The following is a 26,490-nucleotide window of genomic DNA, read 5'->3' as shown; positions in this document are numbered from 1 at the left end:
GGGAAGCACATGGGCAGCGGGCTCAGTGGAGGTAGAGACACCCATGGCGGGATAGCGGGAAAACACAGGCACTCACCAAGAGAGCTTAAACAAAAAGAAGAAAGTAGTGCCTGAAAACGGAGCAGTGGAAGGACACAAGTAATGGGTCTATGCTGCCGGGGATGGACAGACCCAGGAAGAGGAAGTGAAGCCCACACGCGGTCACAAATTAGAAGCAAACAAATTAAAGTGACAGTGAAGCCGAAAAATGGTAAGTAATGGGCGTGTTCTAAGCCCACTGTAAGATAACACAATGTCTTGCAGCAGACAGCGCACACATTGTCTTAGGCAAGACCTAAAAAGAGCCATAACTGGGATGCATTAGATGACTCTTACCCATGTGCCCTGGTGCCACTGCACCTGCTGCACCAATGATAGCTACACCCTTGGTGTACTCTGGAGTACTGTGCCAGGATGTTTTCTCCTTTGCGCCCACCATCCTAGCCTTCAGATCCTGGTTCCTGCAGTCTGGTCTTAACCAGGTCCCCAACTTTATGTTTTTTTGTATACATCTTTTATCTTTGAGATGCTTCTCCTGTAATAACAATAACCATCAAGCGCTGTGTAGCTCTTAGAGCTGTGTGCATTGTTTCAAATAGAGACTTTCACCACAACAGCAGCACACGTCATAAATCAGCACTTCGTACTAGTACCCTTTTATTTGCCCGATGCGCTCAGGGCCTGTTTCAGTTTAAGAGGCATTATACACATGCTACTTACTATAAAACAAGATTTTAACCCACTATCGCCAACATCTAAAATGTGATATACATTTCGGGGACACATCTATGTCCTTTCTGGCAGTGCCTTCTATATTGAGATGTGTGAACACTTCCTACAACCAGCATGACCACCCGTTGGAAATGTTTTACCACTAAACCTTGTGAAATATGGCGCAAAAATGGCGCTGGCAAACAACGTTCATATACGAAGCACTTTTTATATCCTATCAAACAACTGCCTAATGTAACCTGAAACTAAACCATAAAAGGGGTTTTAGAAGGGCGTTTAAGTCAATTTGGTATTATTTCAGGCTTGGATTTGTGTTTAAATTTCTCTCCCAAGATTTGCTTAACTGAAACAATATGGGCTGGTGCAGGATGGGATTATCTTGGAAGAGCGCACTAATTTACTTTTGCATTTTTTTAAAGAAATGCATTCTATATTAAAGTCACTTAGCTTTCTTGTTAAAGTATGGTGTTATCGTTTTCTAAAAGAACTACAGTAATTAAAGAATTTTTTTTTTACAAAGGCAATAGACCTGGCTAAATGTAAAAAGAAAAAATGCTATAACGCGGATAGCGCTGGCTGTGCCAATGCACCCTTTTAAAAAAAAATGATGGTGGGTGGCAGCTCTGAGGGAGGGAGGGCATGCAATATAGAGGGTATAGATGCCTCCAGCCCCACCTTCCTCACAGTAATAAAACTCTTTTTGAGTTCTGAAACTACAAGAAAAAAGTAGTTCCGAAAGTGGGAGAAGTGGCAGCACACTGGGCAAGGAAGCAGTTCTTAGGCCATGCTCCAGGGGAAGGAAAAACAGACAAATTGGAAGTGAAGCTAGCACACACTGACCAAAGAGAAGCAAGGAAATGAAAATGACGCCCATCAGTGGCAAGCAATGCGCAGCTCTAAGCACCCTGGAAGTAAACAAGATGTCTCACAAGCGACAGCCAAGCGCTGTCTCAGGCGAGACCTAAAAAGGGTTTATCAATGTGCAATGCCCCTCGGTGGGTAGCCCATAACAACCACAGCTGCAGTGACTCATGCACAAAGTTAACAGTAATAAATCGAACCTATGTCACATGATTTCGTACTGAATTATCAAGTTTAAATATCTTTTAGAATGTTTTTTTCTCCAAATCTCAGTTCATTTGTTCTGAAAATACATACATTTTTGCTTCAAATCCATGCTTTTAAATTTAGGTTCACATATATTAATTCAACGAAGAAAAAGCTGCTAATTTAGTAGGCCGGGCTGCACACCTGGAGGATACATACAGGTAGTTGTTTCTAATAGGAAAAGTGAAACTATATGTTGGGACAGAAAAGGTTCCCTTCATGGCTCTAGCGCGCATGCGCTCGGCCTTACGTTCCCTTTAACACATTTCTGCAGTTTTTGTCTCAGCACACGTGCCAATGGATGTGCACTGAAAGCTCCTTACGGCAGCAAATGAGAATCACAGCAGGGCTCTGTGTTTGGAGGGGCGAGGGGCATACTAAGGGTGCCCTCCTTTTTTCGGAAAAGAAGTACGGTTAGCTCGCTGAGCTGTACAATATTGGCAGTGGTGGCAGCAACAGATGCAAGTGGAGCCTGCCAAGTAAAGACACCTACTGGCCTTTTCCATGTTTCAAATTGGTCTGTCAGTCTCCTGCGACAGGGTCCTTAACTCCATGCATGTGGGATACGGATGACATGCGTGTGTGCAGTATACATACAAAGTAGAATGTGTGTGGAGCAAGCATGCTGTATATGACTGTGGCAAACCAGGAAGCCATTTTGATTTTCTGAACCAAAGTGGTAAATAACATGGATTTTGGGATGAGCCCCAACCAGCAATGTCAATTGCAGGGTTTCCTCAAAGCATTCATAGGGTCATTTGTTGCAAATCCCGAGGGGCCATTCCATCTCCTCTGCTAGGCGATCGCTACACTGGCTTCCGATCCAACAGAGAGTTGAGTTTAAGGCACTATGCCTAGTCCATAAGGCGTATTACGGGGGTGGCTCCATTTTCTGCCATAATCTGTTTAAGCCCTATGTCCCCCGTCGTGATCTACGTTCGGCCAATCTTGGCCTTATGTGCATCACCAGACATAGACGCGCGAGATGGGGTGGTCCCACATTTTACATCTGTGCTGCACAATTATGGAACAGGCTTCCTGTCTCTCTTCGCCTGGAGCTGGATCTTCTTTCCTTTAGGAAAGCATTGAAGTCCAGGCTGTTTAATGTCCTCTAGGTCTCTCTGTCCGTTTTGCCTTCTTCTCCTTCTCACACCTCAGCGCCAAGACGCCGTTGGCATTAGAGCGCTATATAAGCCTTTTTATTCTTATACTTTATACTTTGTAGTGGAACAGACGCTAAGGTGTGAAGGGGAGGAGACAGATTTTTAAGTTTAGGGGAATTCTGCTGCCCCCCGTGGCTCCATTGTTCCCTAGAAGTGACACCCACAGCAGGTTGGGTTGTAGTTAAGTGGGGTAGCCTCACCCTCAGTCTGAGGCACCAGTGGCAAGTGCCGCACGGAGGCTGGGCTTGCACAGTGCCTCGTGGGGTAGCATCCAAACCATATTTGAAGAGGCTGGTACCGGTTTGCCTCCCTAGACCTTCGCGGTGGCTCCAGAATCACAACGAGCTACTAGGTAATGGCTTCTCACTATGTGGAAAACGAAACAATCTACACAACAGTACGTCCCTGAGTGACACTAACAGGTCTCTCAAGACGCCGACACAAACTGTCACCTAAGTGTGAATGGGGTCAGAACTTGCGCAATCACCCACTTGTCCACCTATATATTCATCTGAGTGAGATAAGCACCCACTCCACTCAGACCTCAGCTGCAGTAGGTCTGTGAACTTGTGCTAGTTTATCCTGCTGAGATTGTCGTATAGGGATGGAAGATTCCCGTTGCTGCCTTCTTGCTTTGCTACAGCCGTGCTGAACCAGTTCTGCAAGGAAGCAAAGCTTGCACTGCTGCAGCCGGATTTGCACTAGTCCTATGACTGCCCTGCTGTACCCATCTTCTGAAGGAGGGAAGCTTGCACTGCTCCAGCCGGATTTGCACTAGTCCTAAGACTGCCCTGCTGTACCCATCTCCTGAAGGAGGGAAGCTTGCACTGCTGCAGCCGGATTTGCACTAGTCCTATGACTGCCCTGCTGTACCCATCTCCTGAAGAAGGGAAGCTTGCACTGCTGCAGCCGGATTTGCACTTGTCCTATGACTGCCCTGCTGTACCCATCTCCTGAAGGAGGGAAGCTTGCACAGATTCTGCCCAAGGTGTACCTGCCAAGGAGTACCTGTTAAATGAAGAAGGGGCGTTTCCACTGCCGCTCCCCCATGAAATAAAAGATATACTGAAGGCCCCTGCATAGCATGCCGCATGAATCAGAGACGGTTTCACCATATTCATTGTTCGATACCGAGACCTATAGTCCCGAGAAAGACATCTGACTCTATAGGGGCAATATCTGAGCATTCAACATGTCCATGAAAAAGAGAAACAGGGTCTGGTGCTTGACATTTATGTTTTTAATCTTGTGGTAGAGAGACTCTAGTAAACACTATTTCAGTTCACCCACAAAAAAATGTAATATAGGTCTGTCAGCGAGAATGCAACTGTTGACATAAGGGATCTAACTTCACCCAAACTAGGGAAGCCACAATGAGGAGACTGTCTTCAAAGCTTCTCCTCGGCCTCTGCACCCACTGCAAGAGTCCTAAGGGCAGAGCTCCGAGTGTTGGCCACCACTCCAATCTCTACTCCAGGCGATTCTCCTAATATCTACTTACTTTGATTATGTCACACTGGGAATTATCTTTTTTTATTTTAGGTAAGTCGGTACCTACAACCCTCAACCTTCTCTCCTGTGGATTCCTGGGTCTTGTGCTGTTTGGGCAAGGGGCAAAAAGATAGCATTTTGAAGCAGACATGACAGCACATAGCGCTATATAGCGCACTTTACATGAATTAATCTTAGATGAACATCAGAGCGCTTTGAACCAGCCACTGCAGCATATAACACTATAAAAGGAAAACTGAAAGCCTCATAGATGAACGGTGGTGTGCTCCAAAGTGATAGCAGCGGCTCATAGGACTATACAGAGTACCATAAATGGAAGAAACTTAGATGAAGAAGAGATCCGTCTATGCTGTGATTGGTCTACGTTGTGATTGGTCTACGCAGTAATCGGTCTACGCCACTGGAAGTGGTGGGTGGCAGCCCATAACCTCACTTTCTGGTTACGGACTGATCAGCCACCATTTTATGCCGAAGGTGATTGTTCTGCATTCCCTCCATCAATTGGGTGTCTTTTGCTTTCTCGCCCTAAGTGCGCCAGGTATGCCCAGACGTGGGTCCTGGGCTCACTGTGCCACTGGAACTAAGCTATCCTGGCTGAAGAGGGGTGAAACACCGAAACCGGTCCTAGGATGCTTGTTTCCGGTCCAGGGAGGACCTGGCTTGGCAGATCGGGCTGTACTGTTCCCATGAGGCACAGGGTCAAGACTGATTTGCATATGGCCAGGTCTAAACTGAGGTGGCATGGTGAGCAAAAGAATGATGGATTTAACCCAGATCTCTTGACTGGGGGTGAATATTTTGATTTGTTCTGCATTCCGTCCATCAATTGTGTGTCTTTTGAAGGTGATACAAGGTTCTGTGCTGATTGTACTATGTTAAATTAGCTATAGAAAACTGCTTATATGCCAGTGGATCCTTGTTCCTACTTACCAATGATGTTTGTGCCCTCAAGTCAATATAAGTAAAATGGCTTCAGTGTGGCCCCTGGTGTTGTAAGCAGGAATGTCACTGGCAGAGGAAGAGAGTGTGTTAAGTTTTCCCTCTATTGGAACTGGAGTGGGGGGAGAGTACTGAGGTGCTGATGCAAAGTCAGATGTGGAGAGGGCGCATGTGGAAGACAAATCCATGGGGACTAGAGAAGTGGTGGAAGAAAGACAGAGAGAGGGAAAAGGGTGTTAAATTGGGTACATGGGATGGAAAAGGGTGCAGGATACGAAACAGGAAGCTAAACAAAGAAGTAAAACACAGGACAATGCCATATATGTGAGTGACAAAGCCTTTGGATGCTCACTTGACCACCGCGAAAGAAAACATTTGGAAGGGTGAATATGCAGAGGTTTTTAAATTACTGGTTCGAGAGATGCGGCTGAAAGAGAGAGAGCCAAGGAGGAGGAGTTGGAACTGGCGAGACGGCCAAAGTTTCATGTAAACTGGAAAACTGGACTACGGCGTTTCTCATTTATTCCAGCGCTTACTGCAAAGAATTCCCAGAGAGTGGTGCTTTTCAAATATATGGATGTTATACACAAAATGCAGATTGTGGGGTTGTCCTGGGTTCACCAAGTTGAGACGTTTAGAGCGCAGTTGACTGAGAATGCTGAGGGTAAGTCGGGAGTGCTGGATACAGAACTGTGGCTCCAGTGCATGGGGTCTACCAGGCCAGCACCTACAACCTATACTGCAAGTGGTCTCCCTGTGGTATACCGCTCCTTTCAAACGTTGCCCACCCAGGGTGGAGTGGGCGGTTCAGGGAGAGGATACAAGTGTGCATTAGGTAATACTGCAAGTTTCAACATGAATGTTCAAATTGTGGGGGAAAACCTGCCATTATGCAATGTTATTAGTCCAGGAACAGGAGGGCACATGGGGGCACTGGGCAACTGCAGGCAGCAAGAGGCAGGGAGGGACAAGGGCCAATAGGAAATGGCTAATACTACGGTTAACATTGACGTTTTGGAATAATGGTTGCAGTGCTATCCATTGCAGGAGAACACGTTTGTTCTTTAACAGGTTTATTGAAGGTTTTAGACTAGGTTACGGTAGTCTACAAGGGAGGAGACGGGTGCAGAAATGTAAATATTTGAAAGACCATTCACAGGTAGTTCTGGAGAAATTGCAGAAGGAGGTGGGGGGGGAGAATGGCAGGTCCATTTGAGGAGAGGCCATTGGAGGGGTTGATTGACTCACAGTCTGGTGTGGTCCCTAAGAAAGTGGTGTGGCAGTTAAGGTTGATTAACCAGTTGTCTTAGCCTGAGGGTAAATTAGTGAATGACTTCATACTGTATGCACTTTTATCGGTGCATGAAGCGTCAATAGATGATGCAAATGAAAGGGTATAGAAAGCAGAGGAGGACTCCTTTTTGGCGAAGTGTGATATAAAATCTGCCTTTTGACTCCTGCTGTTTATTCCGGATGACTACACGTTGCCCGGTATACAGTTTCAAGGCAAGGTTTATAAGGATAAGGCACGGCCAATAGGATGCTCAATTTTATATGCCCTATTTGAAAAATGCTCTTTTCTGCAATTGTGTTTTTACTGCAGTGTCAGGTTGTGTTAGTTTGATGCATTACTCAGATCTCCGCCTTATAGTGGTTTTTGAGAGGATAGAGATATGTCAGGAGGTTAGGGACATATTTCAAGTTTTGATGGCACAGTTAGGGGTGTCTTTGACCCCCCAAAATGACAACTGGTTCAGCAAGTTGATTGGCATTTTGGGGAACTGAAATTGATTCAGTGGTGATAGAGACCAGGTTGCCGGTGGACAACAAAATGTGGATGACTGCATAGTTTGAGTAGATGTTGGAAATTAAAACGGCGCAGGTGTGAGCTGTTCAAGTGTTCCTGAGTCACTTGAACTTTGCATGTAGGACAATGAGGGCTAGCAGGACTTGGCACTGGCCCTCAGGCAGCAGTGACTGCCTCACCACACGGTAAGGTTTTTAGCCGGGGTGAAGAAGGATTTGCTGAGGTGGTCAGCCTTTTTGAAACATTTTAATGGCATGCTTAGGAATATTTGGGAGATGAGACAGAGTAGGGTCAACAGATTTTTTCAGATGCCTCTGGAGGAAGAGGTTCTGGTTTGTACTGGCAGGGGTAGTGGTGTGCAGAACATTGGCCAGGTGGTTGGACAGTGGGAGGTTGCAGCATTGCATTCTCAGAGTTCTTTCCCTTGGTGGTGGCCCTGGTTTTGTGGGGCAAGTACATTAGGGGCAAGTAGGTTTTGTTTGATGTGGATAATATGTTAGTGGTTCATACAGGGAACATGCTGTCTGCAAGAGATTAATAGGTGTTGCAACTGGTGTGAGTTTTCATGTTGGACTATTTGCAGCTTAACATTGTTTTCAGAGCATGGCACGTTCTGGGCATGAATAATTAAACTGCATATGCTTCAAATCATTCACAGTGGCAGAGGTTCCGTGGTTTGGTACCAGAGGCGATGGGCACAAATTGGAAATGCCGATTGCGATGTGGCAGATGGATCAGTGAGGATCGTGCAGTTGATTGACACCTTCTCCACTGAGAGCACATCAGCATGCATAGAAGGAATTTGTGGCATCCGGTGCAAGGTATTGCAAGGACCAGGTGGGGTCTGTTATACTGCAGCGAGATGAGGTGGTGAATTTCATTATGACGGTGATTGAGAAGGGTTTGTCTACTGTTACAAGAGCAGGTAAGCTTGCGGGAGTGGCCTTCTGTGGGTAGCTGTTTTGGGGATCTGAGCCATGGGCAGCTGAGACGAGGAAGAGATTTTTGGAGGGTTATTCACGGGAGACTTCAGGGGCATGGAAGATGAGAAGGTGGATATCGGTACAGTTTTTAGAGCGTTTCAGTTGTGTCAGGTGTTGCGGATGGTGCTGATGAGATTGGGGTTGTCTACTAACGCGTTTCGGACACGTTCCTATAGGTGTGGAGCAGCAACAGAAGCAGGCCTCGGAGACTGTTCAGAGAGTGCACTAAATGGACGTCCGAGGTGGAAATCTAGTTGCTACAGGAGATATATGAGACCATATTGGTTGTTGATATATAATCAATCTTTCTGTTCTGTTTTAACATGTTCTCCTTTAGGTTGTGTTGCTGGCTGTCTTCAGCAACAATACCAGTTTGGTTATGCAGGGACTCCTTCATCAAAAGGGAGTTGAGATACGCTGAGACAAGAAGCTTTGTCCGCCAGCTTGGTTTTGACAATCATGGAGTACAAATTGCATGGTGGGGCGTAGGAGGGAAGCCTGGGGGCAGCTGTTTCTAGAGTTGGCAGAATTGTTTTAAGGCAGGGGTTGCCCAGGTGCATTGGCGGTATGCCTGGGCGAGAACGATTTGGTCCAGCTAAATGGTCTGACCTTCTGAAAAACATGAAGAGAGATTTACGCAATATTAAGCTGTTGTCTTCGGGAGTGTTGATTTCATGAAATGAGTTGATGACCAGAAAAGTCTGGAGGGGATATGTAAAGCAGGCAGCTGTAGAGATGGGGCAGGAAGAAAGGCGAGCAAAGAGATGAGGAATTTCTGTAGGGCAGATTCGCTTTGAGTATATACATTATTTTAGCAATGAGAAGCGCATTTGTCTGAGATGGAAAGGGAACTTTACTGACGGAATTATGTGACACCTGGCAGCATTATTAGGAGAAGGATGCTGGGTTTGTGTGTTTGGGGAAGCGAGCGGGGCAGGGGTGGTAGAAAAACTCCTTATGTTTTTTATTCCTGAGGGGCCGGTTGGTAGGTTTAGTTGTAGCATTGGTTGGTCACGCAACTGGTTGAAGTGTGAAGCTCGAAGGAGGAACAAGGGTGTGGTGTTGGGAGACCATTATGTGTTCAAGCACAATCAGTTTTGAAAGGTTGGGTCAGGAGGCCTGATTTGTGGAAAGACGTTTAAGAGGGAGGGATTGTTATCAGGGCCGGACTGGGAACCAAAACCGGCCCTGGCAAAGTGCTCGGCCGCCCCTTCGAGGCTTGGGGGTGCCGCCGAGCCGTTTGCCAGGGCCGGTTTTCAGCCGATTTTGTTACAGAGCCAATTTTGCAGATATGCTGCAAAAACGGCCCTGTAACAAAAACGGCCCCCAGGGTCCCAAAACTGGCCCCCACCCGTGCGGCGCACCGGGGGATTGCCCGGTTCCCGCAACGGCCAGTCCGGCCCCGATTGTTATATAATTCCCAGAGGTCAAGACTTGCTCAGGTGTTTAAGGAGGCAGTTCACAGTGCTTAATTTGAGCCGATGGTTTCCGGCGCTCGGCACCGGCACTTAATCGTCAACACCCCTCCACCTCCCAAAGGTATTGGAGTGCTTTTCATGAGCACCAGTTAAAGTCACATTCATTTTTTTGTAGACAGGGGAGATAAAGTGATTTGCCCAGAATCACAGGATGTTGAGCCTATGCCGAGACTCAAACCTGGTTCCCCAGCTCCAAAGTTGGCAGGTCTGGCCCATATGCCACATCCTTTCCCCACTTGTAGGGTTTCATGGTTAGTAGTTCTGTTATAGGCGGCTCTAATAGGAGCAATGGGCTGATGCAAGCTCTCTCCTCATGAGAGCCCCGACGCTTATTTTTTCATAAATTAACCACTCTGGGTTCATGAACAGTATTAACATGTTGCATACTTAGGTGGTTAGTCAGTGGGTAAGGCAGGTGCCTTGAAATGCTTAGAGATACACACTGGTTTTATTAAAGCAGCCTTTTATCACACTAAAGGGGGGGTTTCTTGAGTAGTGCCGTCTCCCCCAAAGGGCTTTAAGAAGTGAGAGTCGCTCTCAGTCACTGACACTGAATTCGTGATGTCTAGCAAAAAAGGGTATGCAGCATTTCTTAGAGGGGGAGACTGATTCTTTTAGGGAGATTTGAAGATGTTTAAGAGGTTTATTTCTCTTTGTAGGAAGAGAGTTTTCTTCTTTGAGTAGATTAAACTTTAGTGGGAGGAATGCATTATGCAGACATTACAGAATGGCTTGGATCCAGGATAAGACAGAGCTCACAAACAAATCAAAACGAGAGATAACGCGATAGAGAGCGACAGTGAAGTTGGCGGTGAGTTGGAGGAGCCTGGGCGCGAGTCCCAGAGGTGCACACACAGTCCATGAACTTCTCCTGAACCTTTCCTCCTCACACATAAACCTGATACTCCAACACGGCACATGATCCGACTGGAGCCTGCCAAAGCCGACATCCAAGCCGACGTCGGCTGCCAAATCCAGGCTCGACTGCAGGAAGTAGACTACGCGGACTGCATGAGAGCGGGCCTGGTGATGGCAGCAGGCACTGCCTGCCTGGGACAACAGTAGACAGAGAGAGCCACCAGGGGCAACAATCCGGGGGCACCCAGAGCCCCCACAATGAGACTAGTGTGGCTGAGGACCAGACCATCTAACCACCTAAGAGGACTCTTAAATGTTTAGCAATCTCCACCCAGCTGTATCTGTTTATACTCTCTCATATCCATCTAACACTTCATAAACATTAACTTGATGCATTTCACAGAGGAAGTCTAAAAACGCCACATTTTTAGCTTCATGATTCTAGTCAAAAGTTCAAAATAATATTAGTCTGCAGAAGGCGTGGCCAGCATAAGGACCCATGTTTGCAAATATATATATAGGAAACTTATTTTAACAAGATGAAGTGTTTTAAAAACAGATATAGACACATATATACAACTGTGCACTGTGCTGTTGTAATGATCAGATATGACCCTGAGAACAACTTAGTGATTTATCTATTTTTATTTTCTTGTTTATCAATATAATTTTATACAATACATCAATTTTAGTCTTTTTCAGTACTTTTTTATACAAATTACTCCCATTGTGGATACTGAATCATTGTATATACAAATTAATCAATAACATTCCGATTAATCTCGGCCATAATGATTCCTTTATAGCATAAGGACCCATGCCAGTTTTTTTCAGATACCCATTGAGGCGGACCTTACAAAGCGCTTAGCCTGAAACCCGGGCATGGATCTGACCTCTGCTGGACACACTTCATTTAAAGGAAGGGGCTTCAGAAATCAATCGTTGATAAAGCTCAGGGCTACACTCTCAAGATCTGATGATTCACATACCGGGTAAGGTCAACCCATGCCTACAGAGCATTTGAGCACTGACTGTTGTTGGATACAATTGACTGAAATGAACATCTTTGCATCCCGTATAAATTTTAGTGGTTGGTTAGCTTTCTTTCTTGCTAAAAATCAGACTGTTCACAGTACACAAATCAAGCTTTACACCAGCTCCAGCTTTAGAGGTTGCCCCAGAAATGGGACCTCCTTTTTTTAAATTATAAAGTAGATATATAATATGTGTCTAATTCAGGTTCATGATAGCTGATTGTCAGGAACATCAACACGGCATGCGTCACTTGTGGTTAGGGTAGACAAGGAGTCATCACAGGGGCCGGCCAAGGTAGATGGACATAGAAATTAGGTGCACTTAGAGTTCATCACATTATACCTTCAATTTTGATTTATTGTCATTAATATTAAATGAAGGTTTCAGTAATGTTTTGTACTTTAAGATGGACGCCGCAAAAGGGTTGTGCCTGATATATTTTCCCAAACAAAGATGGCACTGACATAAAGAATATCTCATGTCAAAGGAGAGCACACTTGAACTAGAGTGTGGCAGCCATCTTTGAACTCTAGTGAACTGATGGTAAATGGAGACGCCTCGTGGATGTAGATGAAAACCTGGAAGCTTGTATGTTGGGGATAGTCACATATCTTATGCAAATTTACTCCTGTGAGCAGGAAGCCAATCTGCCGCCAAATATGATAGGATTTCTCCAGAGGAAAAACTATTTCGATTTGGATAAAAGATAGTTATACGAGTGCACAATTCTACATAATTTACTTATGGAAAATTTCCACTAATAGTTGAAAATGTGGATGAGTAGACTTTTGGCATTTGGGAATTCTGGGAAGTCTACGACTACCGCAGATATTTTCAAGTCGAGAAAATAAAGTTAATTTAGGGAGCACACAATTCTTTGCAATTTACTCATGCAGATTGTACTCTAATGGGTAACAAACCTGCATGAGCGAACTATGCCCATTTGAGTACTCCTGGAAGTTTACAACTGCCTTATATACTTTGAAGAAGAGAAAATGAAGTCGGTTGTGAGAGCATGATAACATTTTGTGCTTTTACGCACTCTTGAGGGTGGCTCCAGCTGCACTCCCGGGATTCTTTGTAAATCCCATAGAAGAGGGATGGTTACTCCAAATGTAGACGTAATCCTAAGCAAAAGCGATTTCTGAGTTTGGAAGCTTGCCTTCAGTGAGTCTGAGCTACACCGATTGTAATTTTTCTGCCACCTGTTTCCTAATGTTACTTTATGTGTTTCACTATTGAGTCAATACAAACCCAAGATCCTCTTTTCATCTCCTGATGTCGAGATCTAATAAAATATTCATTTCTGCCACTCACCTTGGAGCAGCTGTGCAAACCCTGCATATTTCCACACTGGGTGGAGTTTAAAGGGTCTTGCCTGGGCTTCCAAATCCTCAGGGCCCACGGAAGAGGTCATCGAGACATGTACGCTAAACTGGGCACACAAATCCTCTCCACGGCGTACAATTGCTCGGACTGGACGCCAACGTTTTGCACCTGATTTTCACCTTTCACAAAATAGGCAATAATAAGCATTAATAGTATTTGTGTCTCTTTAGTGTGCGTTATTCAAGCATTTCCCCCAATTTATACTCGTAGCTGCAAACAGCTGGAGGGCGCTGCAATGCACCAGTGCAAACCGCAGTGAACACAATTTGCCCTCAGCTCTTAATGGTGCTACAACGAGAACAAGTACAGCTAGTGCCTATTAGAGGACGATGGCCAGGGTTGAAATGACCGTGTGAGGGCAATGCTGGCTCTGCCGCGTGCCCAGCAAGAGATTATTTAACACATATTTTGTGTTTGCTCACTGGCTGCCCATGAAACCTGGATCTCTTTTTAAGTCTGGCTTGATAGCACAGTTGTCTGCCTGACCTACTGCTACCAATTCTTTAAAATACATATTCGCACCTTATGCTATTAGCAGTTCGATGTATCATTCCACCCGCTATGCAGCTCTTGCATTGCAATGCCCGAGGGACTGTTTTGCGTCACAGAAGCATAATGACTCATCACACCTTACATTTTTTATACTGTTGATGCTTTCTATACATGAAACAATCATTCTTTGCTTTGTTATTTCAATGCAGCAGGTTCTTTTTATATTAGTAAGAACTCAAAATCAAGCTAGACCTATTGACTTTGTCAATAACTGTTACTCTAGGATGCTTGGTTCTGCTGTTACACTCCGCGTACTCCTGTTCTGTCGCTGTTTTTGCAGCTACCTAACCTGCCCCTATACAGTTTCATAGAATCAATGTAAATAGCTCCCTTTACCCTTCCAACTCCCTAACTTTCCTCACTTCCAGAAGTGGAGAGAACTTCTTCTAGAAGGCGAAGTACTGATACTGCCCTAAGGTCCCACCACTGGGTGGCGCTATATCACAAGCATAGGCCCGAAGTTGGCCAATGTATTAGGAAGCAGCCTGGCACTGCATGTGCGAAGAGCACCGACACTCTTTCACTGTCCCTGCCCGCGAGTCTTAGTTTGAGACTCTTACTTCAAAGACATCTCGCAGCTGCAATGTGTTCACCAGCTGTGCTGTATTTATTGCACGAGCCACGTCCCCTTTAATCATTTTCCTCCGAGGGTTGCAGTGGAATGTTTCTGTGCATACTTTTCTCAGTCGTGCGCAGGATCCAGCACAGTGGTGAGCCACTAAATGTGCCATCATAGCGTTCAAACTACAGCTTCTGAGGAGGGGAGGTGGGAACGAACCCAACGTGTATTTTTAGAACTGCAGACAGCATAAGGAAATGTCACCCGCGGCTTCTCACAGTGGTACAGTTCGACGCCTTGTTTAAGTGAAATAACCAGACCGTGAAAGGGTTTATAATTGATGCTTGCCAACTGTACTTAGCAAACTTCTGCCCATGTGCGGAAAGCTCTGGGTAAAAAATGAGTCTGAATCCTTAAAGGCGAGGTCACATCACCCCAGAAAGGGTTGACTAAGAACCTAATCTACTAATAGACATCTTTAGAGGAAGGATGTTTGGAGATTAAGGCAAAGTGACATTTTGCCGTTTAGTGAATTCACTCCCATAGAAAAAAAACATTTTTGAAACAGTTTGTTGCAATTTGGCACCATCTAGTGGCCTGCTGCGGTGAGGTGGTATGGCGACTATCTACGGTGGCCTTATTTGCACTGGCCTTGCCGGTAGAGTCCTCTATTATTCAGTAGCCGGTGGACTTCAACAAGTCCAAAATGGTGTACCCCATCACCCGAGGAAGTGGTTTTACCTAGAATGCAAGATATGCTAAATACTGTGAACAGAGGCTGCAGAAACACCTACACTTAGTAGAGAACGTCCCATTCTTCACGAACAAGTACCATAAGTCCTTCACCGTAGATAGTCGCCATGCCACTCTAAAGTTGCCTAGAGTTGTGATACTTTGATGAACTCTCAGTAAAAAGTAACAAGGGTGCTGTAAAGGATATGCACAAGTGCTTAAGATCAACAGGGTGTTTGCTGGGCGCTCTGGTTACGTGGTGGTCTAGTACACAGTAGGGAGTCCTGATTGCGAACACAGTGAGATAGGGAGGGGAGTGAACATCTCTGGACCTTTGTAAATGAGCTATTAGCAGAATGCATTCGCATACCCACAATCCATTGCACAACCACATACAATTGTCATCCATTCTCATTCCACCTAATGGAGGGAAGTCATAATCCACCTTAGGTGAAGGGCGCGCGCCCTGAGCGTGGGAAAGAGGAGCCGTACTGCAAGCAGGGGCGGCTCTTCCCCGTGGGCGCAGGAGCATCGCCCCACTGCTTTCTCGCAGTGTGAGAAAGCAGAAGGCAGGGTTTGGTTGGGGGTAGGTGGGCTGGCGGGCGTTCCTGCTCCAGGCAGGGGAGGAGTGGCTTGCCCGCTCTGAGTGCGCTGAATGTTTGGTCGGCCCCAGGGCCGACCAAACCAGTCATACGCACTCTGCATTTTCTCTATGTAGGCTGCATGCAGTCTACATAGAGAAAATGGCCTCCCCATAGACGCCTGTGGGGTCTGCGTCCTAGCCAATCACAACGCTGCCGTTGCCGCATTGTGATTGGCTTAGGGTAGGGGAGGGAGTCTGCCTGCTTCCTGGAGATGAGAGAGGAGACGGACGTGACCCGGGACCGGAGGAGATGGTAAGTTGAATTATTTAAAAAAAAAATTAAATTACCCCCCCACCCCGCGCAACCCCCTCCCCGTGCGACCCCCCTCCCCTTTCTCCCCCCCCCCCCCTCCTGCTGCCCCACTCTCGAGTCATGCCGGCCGCGAGGGATTTACAGCTGGTCAGATGGATCACCGGGTGACACTTGCACACCTCTGGGATCTGGTCTTATCTAGAAGTACCAAGCTTGAATCCTGCCAAGGGTCACTCAGCCTTTCAGCCTTCTCTTAAAAAGGTTACTAGTAACACCTGTCATTCACAGCGATTAGAAACAGCAAAACTGTACAGCGAAGCACTAGATGTAAAACCATTAGTACAAAGGTGGACTCTCTTTCATAATGCAGGAAGGGGGCGTGGCTATTTGAACACTGAAAGATGGCCTTGGCCTGAGCTCTTTGCTGCAGAAGTGGGCAGTCAGACAGACTAAACAGGGTTCAAACAGAAGAATTTTGCCTTGGAATGACTGGTGCCTCTGAACGTGAACATAGTGCTTTAACACCTTGTCAGGGGTAGTAAGAGCTATATCAATGAAAATTACAATACAATACAGTAAAATAGTGTGCCTGAATGCTGGTGTCGAGCACCGGAAACCACCAGCTCAAATTAAGCACTGGGTAATACATGACAGCCATAGCTGCAATGCTCCAGGCACCATGGTAATATTAGTAATATTGCATTATTTATCACTCAATATCAGCTTTAAATATGTTTCTGAAAAACATTTTTCACCAAACATCTGTTTATGAGTTCTGAAAATACACATATTTTCTTCTCAAATACACCTTCAACTTTGGGATACATAGATTAATTCTACCAAAAAAAAGTTTTAAATTTTGTAGGCTGGGCTGTACACAGGAAAGCTACATCCAAGTAGATAGGCAGCTACCAATAGCTCCCCAGGTACACGTTGGGGGAGCCTCAATTACACTAACAAACCTGAAATTAGTGATTTCCATTAAAATGTATAGATCTGGAGACAGTGACCATAATGACCTGGAGTGAGCTGCTTACTACCTGTGGATCACCCGTGGAGTCCACCCCAACCACTGCTGAAGAAGAATTACAAAACTATTCACTTTGGTCCAGTGTTAATAAATTATTAAGCATTATCATTACAAATATTTTGCAAAACAACATGTTTGTGGTGCATCTTTCTGTTACAAGATATTCCTTACTATCATCACAAATTGCTAAACAAAAATCGCCTAGAAATCTAGTCCGAAGCAAACTTCCTAGACATTGTTCATGATGGACACAACAAGACAATGGACGGAGTGTTGAAACTTTTCAACCACTCACCCCCAGTCAAGAGATCTGGGTTTAATCCATTGTTCTTATGCTCACTATGCCACCCCAGTTTGGACCCGAGCATTTGCAAATCAGTCTTGACCCTGCTCCTCATGGGAACAGTCTACCCCGAACTGCCAAGCCATGTCCTCCATGGACCCTAAACAAGCATCCTATGACCGGTTTCGGAGTATCACCCCTCATCAGCCAGGCTAGCTTGAATCCAGTGGCACAGAGAGCAAGGGACCCACGTCTGGACACACCCTTGGCCACTTAGGGCAAACATAGCAAACACAACATTGCTCATGATGAATTCAGTGCTAAACACCCAGTGCAATACTAGAAGGAGTATTAAAATGGAAAGATGCAAACATATCCATTTCCCAGAATGCTTCTTCCCCATTTCCAATGCTTTGCAGTGTTTTCATACAAGCTTGCAAAGCAGAATGCATTCAAGGAAAGCAGCATGATCTGGCCTTTCAGATAAAGGTCAAGTGAAGTGTTCTCAGAAAGAAGTGTCCTGCAATGGGTGCAGGACCAGGCTGAATCAACTAAAAAGGAATGAAAGCACAATAATACATAAGAATAAAATAGGTGTAACAAAAATCCTAGAGATATCAAAGAGCAGGTATCGAACACCATCTAATTCTTCTCATAGAAACACAGCAGTGTGTGGAAAGATACAACAAGCAGGATCCATACCTAAACTGAAGAACCACTTCAGGAGGGAATTGATGCTTGTTTGTAAACTCATTTTCTATGTCTACGTTCACAAATCCAGTGTCCAAGTACAGTTTTGTATGTTTTGACAAAATGATCAGTCTGTCCTTCTCCTGAAAGGTAATTAACCCTACAAAAATATCCAGTGCTTGGTCTGAGCTGGTGTTGCAGGTGGGGCCCACTGCCACTCATTTCTGGGGCCTGGCACTTATTTTTCCTCATCAGACTTTGACTCAGAGCAATAGAGGGACAACACACAAGTGGGAAAGAAGGAGGAAGAGAAACACAGTAAAATAGAGACAAAGTAAAGAAGCAGCAATGAAATAGAACCTGCTTGAGAAAAAGGGGGAAGTGAGTGTCAGGTGGTGGAGTGAAGAGGCATGAGGTGGAATGAGGCATTATGTAGGACATCGGAAGCAGTATTTAACATATTAGCAAAATGACCAGATTTTGTCAACTTTTGCTGCAGTGCCTGCTCTGATGAACTGCAATGCAATGGTCACTCTAGTGGTATGAAAGTGTCATTACAACAAAACTAAAAGGAATGCAATATTTATATAGGGCTTAACATGGAGGGTGATAGACCTCTTTCAACCATCACTTAGCGGGCTCTTTGTTGCAAAAGGTATTTATATAGTTGGATGCAAGAGGTGGTTGAGATTCCTGGTGTCACCCAGGACCATGTCTGACCAAGGACTGTATGCTGCCTGGAGTGGAACCCCATGGCGGCGTCATCCAGCCGCTGCAGTACCCTCCACAGGCCAAGACCGCACTTACTTGAACTGATGGTGCTCGCGAGAGCTGCGAATCTTGGAGGAGAAGCGCTCGGCTAGTTTCTCCAGGCTGCGGGAGTACTCCAGCTCGATCTCGGCCTTCCGGCGGAAGAACTCCTGCAGGTCCTGCAGCAGCTGCAGCCGCGACTCCGACTGCTGCTCCAGGCATTTGAACTGCTCCACCAGCTGAGCTCGGATCTCTGCACAGAAGAGGGGGACAGATACAGAGATGGATGAACATCAGGCGTGTGGGCCATTCCTTACATTAGCCAGCACAAACGTTACACATTGAGGCCAATTCTTTCTTATGTAATAATAAACGTGGCCTTCTCGTGATTGAGTCATACTTAACAGCAAGAACCTACTTTCATAAATGCCAAGTGTCTTAATATTATGTCAAAGCTTGGCCTTTTGATCCAATCACACTTTGCATTCTGGGACATGTAGTTTTGCTTTTATTATTACTCTGATTGGTTTAGCAATCCCAGCATACGTAAAGAAATTGGCTGAAAAGCCGGGACTGGCGGAAGAAGTCACACATGACATAAGCAGCTTGATAGCTATGCAATTACATAGGGACGCCCACAGTTTCTTACATGGAATAAGTTCAGCTATAAAGAGGAAGAATATGCTCTGCAGAAAATGAAGGCAATCTATTCTGATCATGAAATGACCCTCCTCTCTTCTAATCATAATGGGGAGTCTACGAAACAGGCAAACTACCTGAAACCCAGTGCTGCAATCAAGCCAAACATATTTGGTGAGGTGAAAAATAAAGCTGAATGGCTCAATGTGCCTGTAATGCAGAATTGTGTGCAGCCCTTCCAAATTTCCTAGGTCCATGAATGATGTGCTGCTGTAGTCCAGATTTTCTTAGAATTCTGGGACTTGTAGTCTTGTTTACTGCACTACAAAACAAGACTACAAGTCCTAGAAATCAAAGGAAAAAAACTGCACTGGAACAGCACATCACACATGGACATGGGAAACTATGGCAGCTCTGTGTGTGTAACTTTGAGGTACATGGATTAGAATCCGGGTGGGGCTAATGCAGCCTTTCATTCTTCTAGGGTCAATAAAATGAGTGAGTAGGCAATGAATAAAATCTTTTTTTTAATGATGCTATGGAGTATCAGTGCTTTGTCAACAATCAACTTATAAAGGTTAGCATTATAACCCCACAAGAAGAAAGACCCCCATGTAGGTTTGCTGGATTCCCATTGCGACGTTCCTAGAGCAGCATTGTGGTATTCTCAGGAACTCATTCCAGTATTCAGAGCAGTAGTCAAACACTGAGGGCCATCACTCAGACTGCACTGTCCTCTCTTCTCCCTGTCACTCTAATGCTGCAACTCATTGTGCACTTTAGAGCCCTAAGCCCATTGAAAGAGCAGCATTGTGATTACTCGCTAATGCAAGGGGGAGAGCAGCATTGTGCATTACTTGGGAATGCAAGGGGGGAGAGCAGCATTTTGCATTACTCGTGAATGCAAGGGGTGAGAGCAGCATTGTGCATTACTCGTAAATGCAAGGGGTGGAAAGCAGCATTGTGCATTACTCGTGAATGCAAGGGGGGAGAGCAGCATTGTGCATTACTCGCGAATGCAAGGGGGGAGAGCAGCATTGTGATTACTCGCGAATGCAAGGGGGAGAGCATTGTGCATTACTCGCGAATGCAAGGGGGGAGAGCAGCATTTTGCATTACCCGTGAATGCAAGGGGTGAGAGCAGCATTTTGCATTACTCGTGAATGCAAGGGGGAGAGCAGCATTGTGCATTACTCGGGAATGCAAGGGGGGAGAGCAGCATTTTGCATTACTCGTGAATGCAAGGGGTGAGAGCAGCATTGTGCATTACTCGTAAATGCAAGGGGTGGAAAGCAGCATTGTGCATTACTCGTGAATGCAAGGGGGAGAGCAGCATTGTGCATTACTCGCGAATGCAAGGGGGGAGAGCAGCATTGTGATTACTCACGAATGCAAGGGGGAGAGCATTGTGCATTACTCGCGAATACAAGGGGGGAGAGCAGCATTTTGCATTACTCGTGAATGCAAGGGGGGAGAGCAGCATTATGCATTACTTGCGAATGCAAGGGGGAGAGCAGCATTGTGCATTACTTGTGAACGCAAGGGGGAGAGCAGCATTGTGCATTACTCGCAAATGCAAGGGGGAGTGTAGTATTGTGCATTATTCGCAAATGCAAGGGGGACAGCGCATTGTGCATTACTCACGAATGCAAGGGAGGAGAGCAGCATTGTGCATTACTCGTTAATACAAGTGGTGGAGAGCAGCATTGTGCGTTACTCGTGAATGCAAGGGGGAGAGCAGCATTGTGCATTACTCGTGAATGCAAGGGGGAAGAGCAGAATTGTGCATTACTCGCAAATGCAAGGGGGAGAGCAGCATTGTGCATTACTCATGAATGCAAGGGGGAGAGCGCATTGTGCATTACTCGCAAATGCAAGTGGGAGAGCAGCATTGTGCATTACTCGTGAATGCAAGGGGGGAGAGCAGCATTGTGCATTACTCGCAAATGCAAGGGGGAGAGCAGTATTGTGCATTACTCACAAATGCAAGGGGGAGAGCGCATTGTGCATTACTCGCGAATGCAAGGGAGAGAGAGCACTGTGCATTACTCGCGAATGCAAGGGGGAGAGCACATTGTGCATTACTCGCGAATGCAAGGGGGAGAGCAGCATTGTGCATTACTCGTTAATGCAAGGGGGAGAGCAGCATTGTGCATTACTCGCGAATGCAAGGGGAGAGAGCAGCATTGTGTATTACTCACGAATGCAAGGGGTAGAGCGCATTGTGCATTACTCGCGAATGCAAGGGGGAGAGCAGCATTGTGCATTACTCGTGAATGCAAGGGGAGAGCAGCATTGTGCATTACTTGCGAATGCAAGGGGGAGAGCAGCATTGTGCATTACTCGCGAATGCAAGGGAGGAGAGCGCATTGTGCATTACTCGTGAATGTAAGGGGCAGAGCAGCATTGTGCATTACTCGCGAATGCAAGTGAGGGAGGGAAGGGTCGTCAGACACGAAATAAAGTTTCAATAGGTGACGAGAGGGGAACAAGATAGGCCATATGGTCTTTTTCTTTTAAGGTCATCAGAATACCCCAGTTTACGAAGTCACAAAGTTCTGGTCCTTGATTTTTTTGTTAATAAATCAGAGTAATTAATAAATTAGTTCAGCCGGTTTCCGTGATTATTATTATTAATAGTATGTTAAGCGCGTGATTACCCGAGGGTATTCTGGCGCTGGGTAAGCAGTAAAACAGATTGACATAAATTAATTACAATAAATGTGTTTTTAAGGCCTTATGGAATTTTAACAAATTTGGTTTGGACCGCAGCTCAATTTTAAGCTTATTCCATGCTTGGGTTGTTGTAGATACTGAGAAAGTCCCCCACCCCATCAAGACTACAACTCCCAGAATGCAATCTAATAGCCTTTTAAATAAAATTTAAAAAGTCTATAGCTGGAGAGTTGTATCCTTGTTGGCATGGACTCCTCCAGCAACCATAATTTCTTTGAATTGATCAGTGTAAATTAAAGGAGCATTTGAGCCCTCTTTGATGTCCTACCATTGCCTTATTTCTGGCCCCCAACTTCCTCCCTTGACCTACGGTGCACTGTCTTGTTTCTGTATTTCAACAGCTGTCAGATGGCCTCAGGTCATGTGTGACACTTTCAGCCATCCTGACTGTTTACTCATTATGAAGTACTGTGTAGCTTATGGTTTTTCGTTCAACACTTTAAGTACAGCTTCAAAAAATCCAATCGAGCATTGTGTTAGTGGCTAGGAAGCCAGGACTAGTTGAAGAAACCACCCTACCATGATTCCACTAGGAAGCTGGCATGTTTACAATGTCTCAAGTGGTCCTGGATCAAGAGAGAGACCTTTATGCTTTACACATCTGGGCCAATAGTAAACCTGAAGTACTGTTTCACTTATCGATGAATTCCTTTGTGAACTGGACCCAAAATCTTTAAACTAACTCTAAATTAATGTTTACATTTTTGCGACTCTCTGTTTTTTAATGATCACTCATTTGGCACACATGAAAAACCTTTTTACGTTTCGGCCGCAGCGCTTGCACTGACCTTGCGAAATCTTTTGTATTTAAAAAAAAGATTCTTAAAAAGGGGCTTACAGCCCACCCTTACTTTCCATTTGTTTAAATGGTTGTCGTCCTGTTTCTTTTCTTGTCTTCTGTTGGTTGCAGCATTTCATTTCCTGTTGTGCTCGTCTTTCTCTTTGTGTGTTTTCTTATCAGTGGGCCTTGCTTATACTTGTCTGTATTCCAGACTATGAGGACCATCCACAAATGCATTTATGGATGAGTAAATGAAGTGGTACTATGGGAGCACCATTGCACGTGCTCACAGATTCCTTTGTGAGCTGGCTCCTGCGTTGCCCCTTGTTTCTTGCCACCAGGAACCCCATATTTCAAGTCTATGCTCCCCTCGGGTTTGCAAAGCTCTCAAAATTCTCAGGTACATGTCCCGTCCACGTTCTAACTCAGCATTCTGGGTTTTGCAATCATGTTTATCCCATTATAAAATGAAAAATCCTGGACAGAATGAGCTGCTCATTTATGGACCTAGAAAACGTGCATACTTTGTATTTTCACATGTGTTTGTTAAATGTATTCAACTGAGGTTTACATCTCCCAGAATGCATTAGATTTTTAAATCAAAACACAAGACTGGCAAATGGGGTCTATGGTGTCATGAAGCAAGTGGTAAGCACAATGTTTACAAAATCCATACGATGAATGCAGAAGAATCCAGAACGAATTAATAATGCAAATCATGACCATGCCAGACCATGCTTGTCTATTTGTAATGGGCATATCCAAAGGAAATGTATCGACTGTAGCTGAATCAGCACTGGATTAAAAATCTCTCAGTTTCTTTAAGATATTATGTTTCAGTCCCGGGCCTTATTATTTTATTTTGTTGACCCATTTTTGTAATCAAGTCTCTTAGCTCAAGATGCAAAAGAAGACTAAAACTACCAAAATACACCAATGTGGTAAAAGAAAAAAAATCTTGAAACAAAGCATTTGTCAAACATAAATTCAGATGGCTAATGAAGCAGTAAGGTTAGTTTATGACAATGTTTCATATTTTATTTATACTCAGCACAACATCCCACATAAACATAAATCGCAACCCCTAACCCCCAACCCTGACCCCAACTCGCGTACGGTCTGAATTAATGCAAATTAAGGAGTTTTTTAAATTATTCGCATCGAAAAATGAACTGACCGTAGGCACTTGGTAGAATTTGTGGTGTGAATTTGGATTCCTGGGGAAAACATACACTACAGACCAGTCAACTAATTCCATATCATGAAGGCCACTTTTAGCCAGTCCTGTGTTTTCAGCAAACAGAAGTCAGCATTTTAGGACTTGGAGACCCATACTTAGAAAGGAAAAAGTGAAACAACAAGCCAGAGAAGCTTGGGCTGTTGACTGAAAAACCAGGACTAGCCGCAAATCACCTTTCTGACAAGGTACCAGTAGGCAGTGTATTGAGTGCTATCGAAATACAATTACCATTAGATTCTCTACACACACAGTGTGCCTAGGTAATTGAATCTTTGCAGAGAAATAGCAAAGATGCCCCATAGACCCATGCCATGTGACGCCTTCAGCTCATCGAGAAAACTTAGAAATTCCTCTCTGGGACTTGTAGTTTTGCTTTTAACACTGTGCCTATGGGCAAAATAATAAAAGCATGCAAAGTGCTGTCAGCTAAACAGAAAGGACTGACTGCTGATGGCATGCATGACATGGGACATTGGGCAGGTCTGTAGCACAACGAAATCGCAAGACCGCTTTAGCTGCCTGTTCTCAAAGACTTATTTCTCTAAAACATTAAAATGTGTACATACAGTAGGCTTTAGGTCAGCTCCTTGTTCTCGACTGAATAGCTTTCTTGTCTACCTCATTTCTAAATTTTAACACCCCGCACCTATTTATCCATAGTTCCTCCCACCCCGTACTTCCTGCTACTCTCATCACTCGGAAGAATTTACTTATTCTCCTATCCCCCAGCCGCTCCATCATTTCTCTCCTGCCCATCCTCACTGAGTTTTTTCAATTTTTTTGCTAAAGAGGGGCACGCATCTGCAATTTACTGCCTTTCTTAGAAGCTGCTTTGGAGCACATATAATTATTTTTTTATATACCGCTCCAAGATAGGCAGCCACCATCTTGGAATGGTTAATGAGAAAAACAACAAAATGGGGCAGACGTGTCATCTCATACACACATCCATGCATGGCGTTGGATACACACACTGAGCCTTCATAGAATCATGATGCATTTGCTTGAATTCTTGATATTAAATGCATGAATACACATCACCTCTTTTTAGGTCGAGCCAAGGTAGCGCTTGTACTGTCTCTTCAAGACATGTTGTATACATTTTGTGGGCTTACAGCCCACCTATTGCCTTTTTATTAGTTACTACGATTGTCCTTTAAAAAGGCTTACTTGCTAGTGGTTAATCTTTCCTCTTTGTCCCTCCTTGTTGTCATTTGTTTCCTCCCACGAGCAGTGCCTAACTACTGGTATCTTTGCGCTTGAGTGCTTATGTGTTATTCCAAGGGGCACAATTTTTTCTTTTGTTTCCTGCTTGTGGCAGCCTAAAGGCATAGTTCTAATGTTAGCGTGTGTTTGTGAGCCCTTTTTAATATTACTTTTTTTTAGAGAAGTCAGCGTGTGTATGCGTATTTGAATTGCATTGTCTTTTGTTTCGGAAGAGTAAACAAACTTTGTTTTATTATATGATTTTGTGGACTGCATGGCTTTTATTTTTTCAGCACAACGCCCACTTCACAGATGCCGCGCTTCATGTTTCAGATTATTGTGCTTTTTATCGAGGAGGTAGCATGTGTGACTTTGGAGGCCACACATCTTTTATTTCTTCTGCACAGGCACTGCGCTTCATGTTTCAGTATGGCAGCCACGCGCCTAACTTTTATCTACACGCCGCACGCTTTTATTTCTGCTTAGAGGATTTGCCATAGACTGTCTTTTCAAAACAACCCAACCATCTTCACACCATCCCGGTGTTCTGCAAACGCACAGTGTACTACCATCATTTCCGGGCCCACTGGATGTACATTGTGTTTGAAACACATTGAGTTTCACTAGCGGGACCACGTTTCATGTTGCAATTCAGCTGCAGTTACGCCAGTGACATGAAGTGGAGGTGCTGTGTAATATTTAGTATTCCGTCAGGTCCGTGAAACCTCTGCCCTTCAGCTATTTTTGCGTTTCCTTCCTCACTATCGGTGACGCCAACCTCAGCGCTAAAGAGTCTGCAAAACTGTTTCCAAGCCCCGCCTCTCACTGATAGGAGTGTCTTAATCCAGGTCCCAGTGGAATGACCAGACCAGAGCAGCGGATCGCCGAGCCAAGCGGTGTTTTTTAAAAGTGATGTCGCTGTGCATTTTAAACCAGCACTTGTGAACTGCTTACATTATGTCTCTCTGGGGAATGGGGGCCTGATTGACAGCAGCCAAGCTGGTGTGTTGGGATCATGTTTACAAACACGGTGCAGTGTGTAACGAGCATGCACACAGATCTAGGCTTCCTCAATTCGCACAATAGCAGTGCAGGGGTAACTAAACAATGTTCTTGCTGCAATAGTGTGTTTAGCGGTACGATTTAGTACTCATCCTTCCTGAACTCTTGTTGACAGATCCGACAACCAGGCCTCCTTCCCAAGATTTAAAATACAATATTTTGTCAGACTCTGGCTGGTGTGGCAATTTACACATTCTGCTTGGATGTCTGAATCTACAAATGTCCTCTCCTCTCCAATGTCAATAAACACATTTTGAAAGAGACTGATCCCTGCTAGGAACTAGCAACTTCT

General features: G+C 45.0%; 1 protein-coding gene across 3 annotated transcripts in view; it reads right to left on the bottom strand.

Moving 5' to 3' along the window:
- The window catches only part of SRGAP3 (SLIT-ROBO Rho GTPase activating protein 3), a 444,353-nt gene that overhangs the window by 178,294 nt on the left and 239,569 nt on the right, over nt 1-26,490 (bottom strand). For all 3 annotated transcript variants that reach the window (XM_085624484.1, XM_085624482.1, XM_085624483.1), the window contains exon 2: nt 18,592-18,787. In XM_085624484.1, the coding sequence (XP_085480610.1) occupies nt 18,592-18,787 (196 nt within the window). The remainder of the gene's footprint in view (nt 1-18,591; nt 18,788-26,490) is intronic.

This window comes from Triturus cristatus, chromosome 9 (genome assembly GCF_964204655.1).
Source record: "Triturus cristatus chromosome 9, aTriCri1.1, whole genome shotgun sequence".
NCBI lineage: Eukaryota > Metazoa > Chordata > Amphibia > Caudata > Salamandridae > Triturus > Triturus cristatus.
The sequence above is the reverse complement of the archived record's forward strand: the minus strand, read 5'-3'. Positions and strand labels throughout refer to the sequence as shown.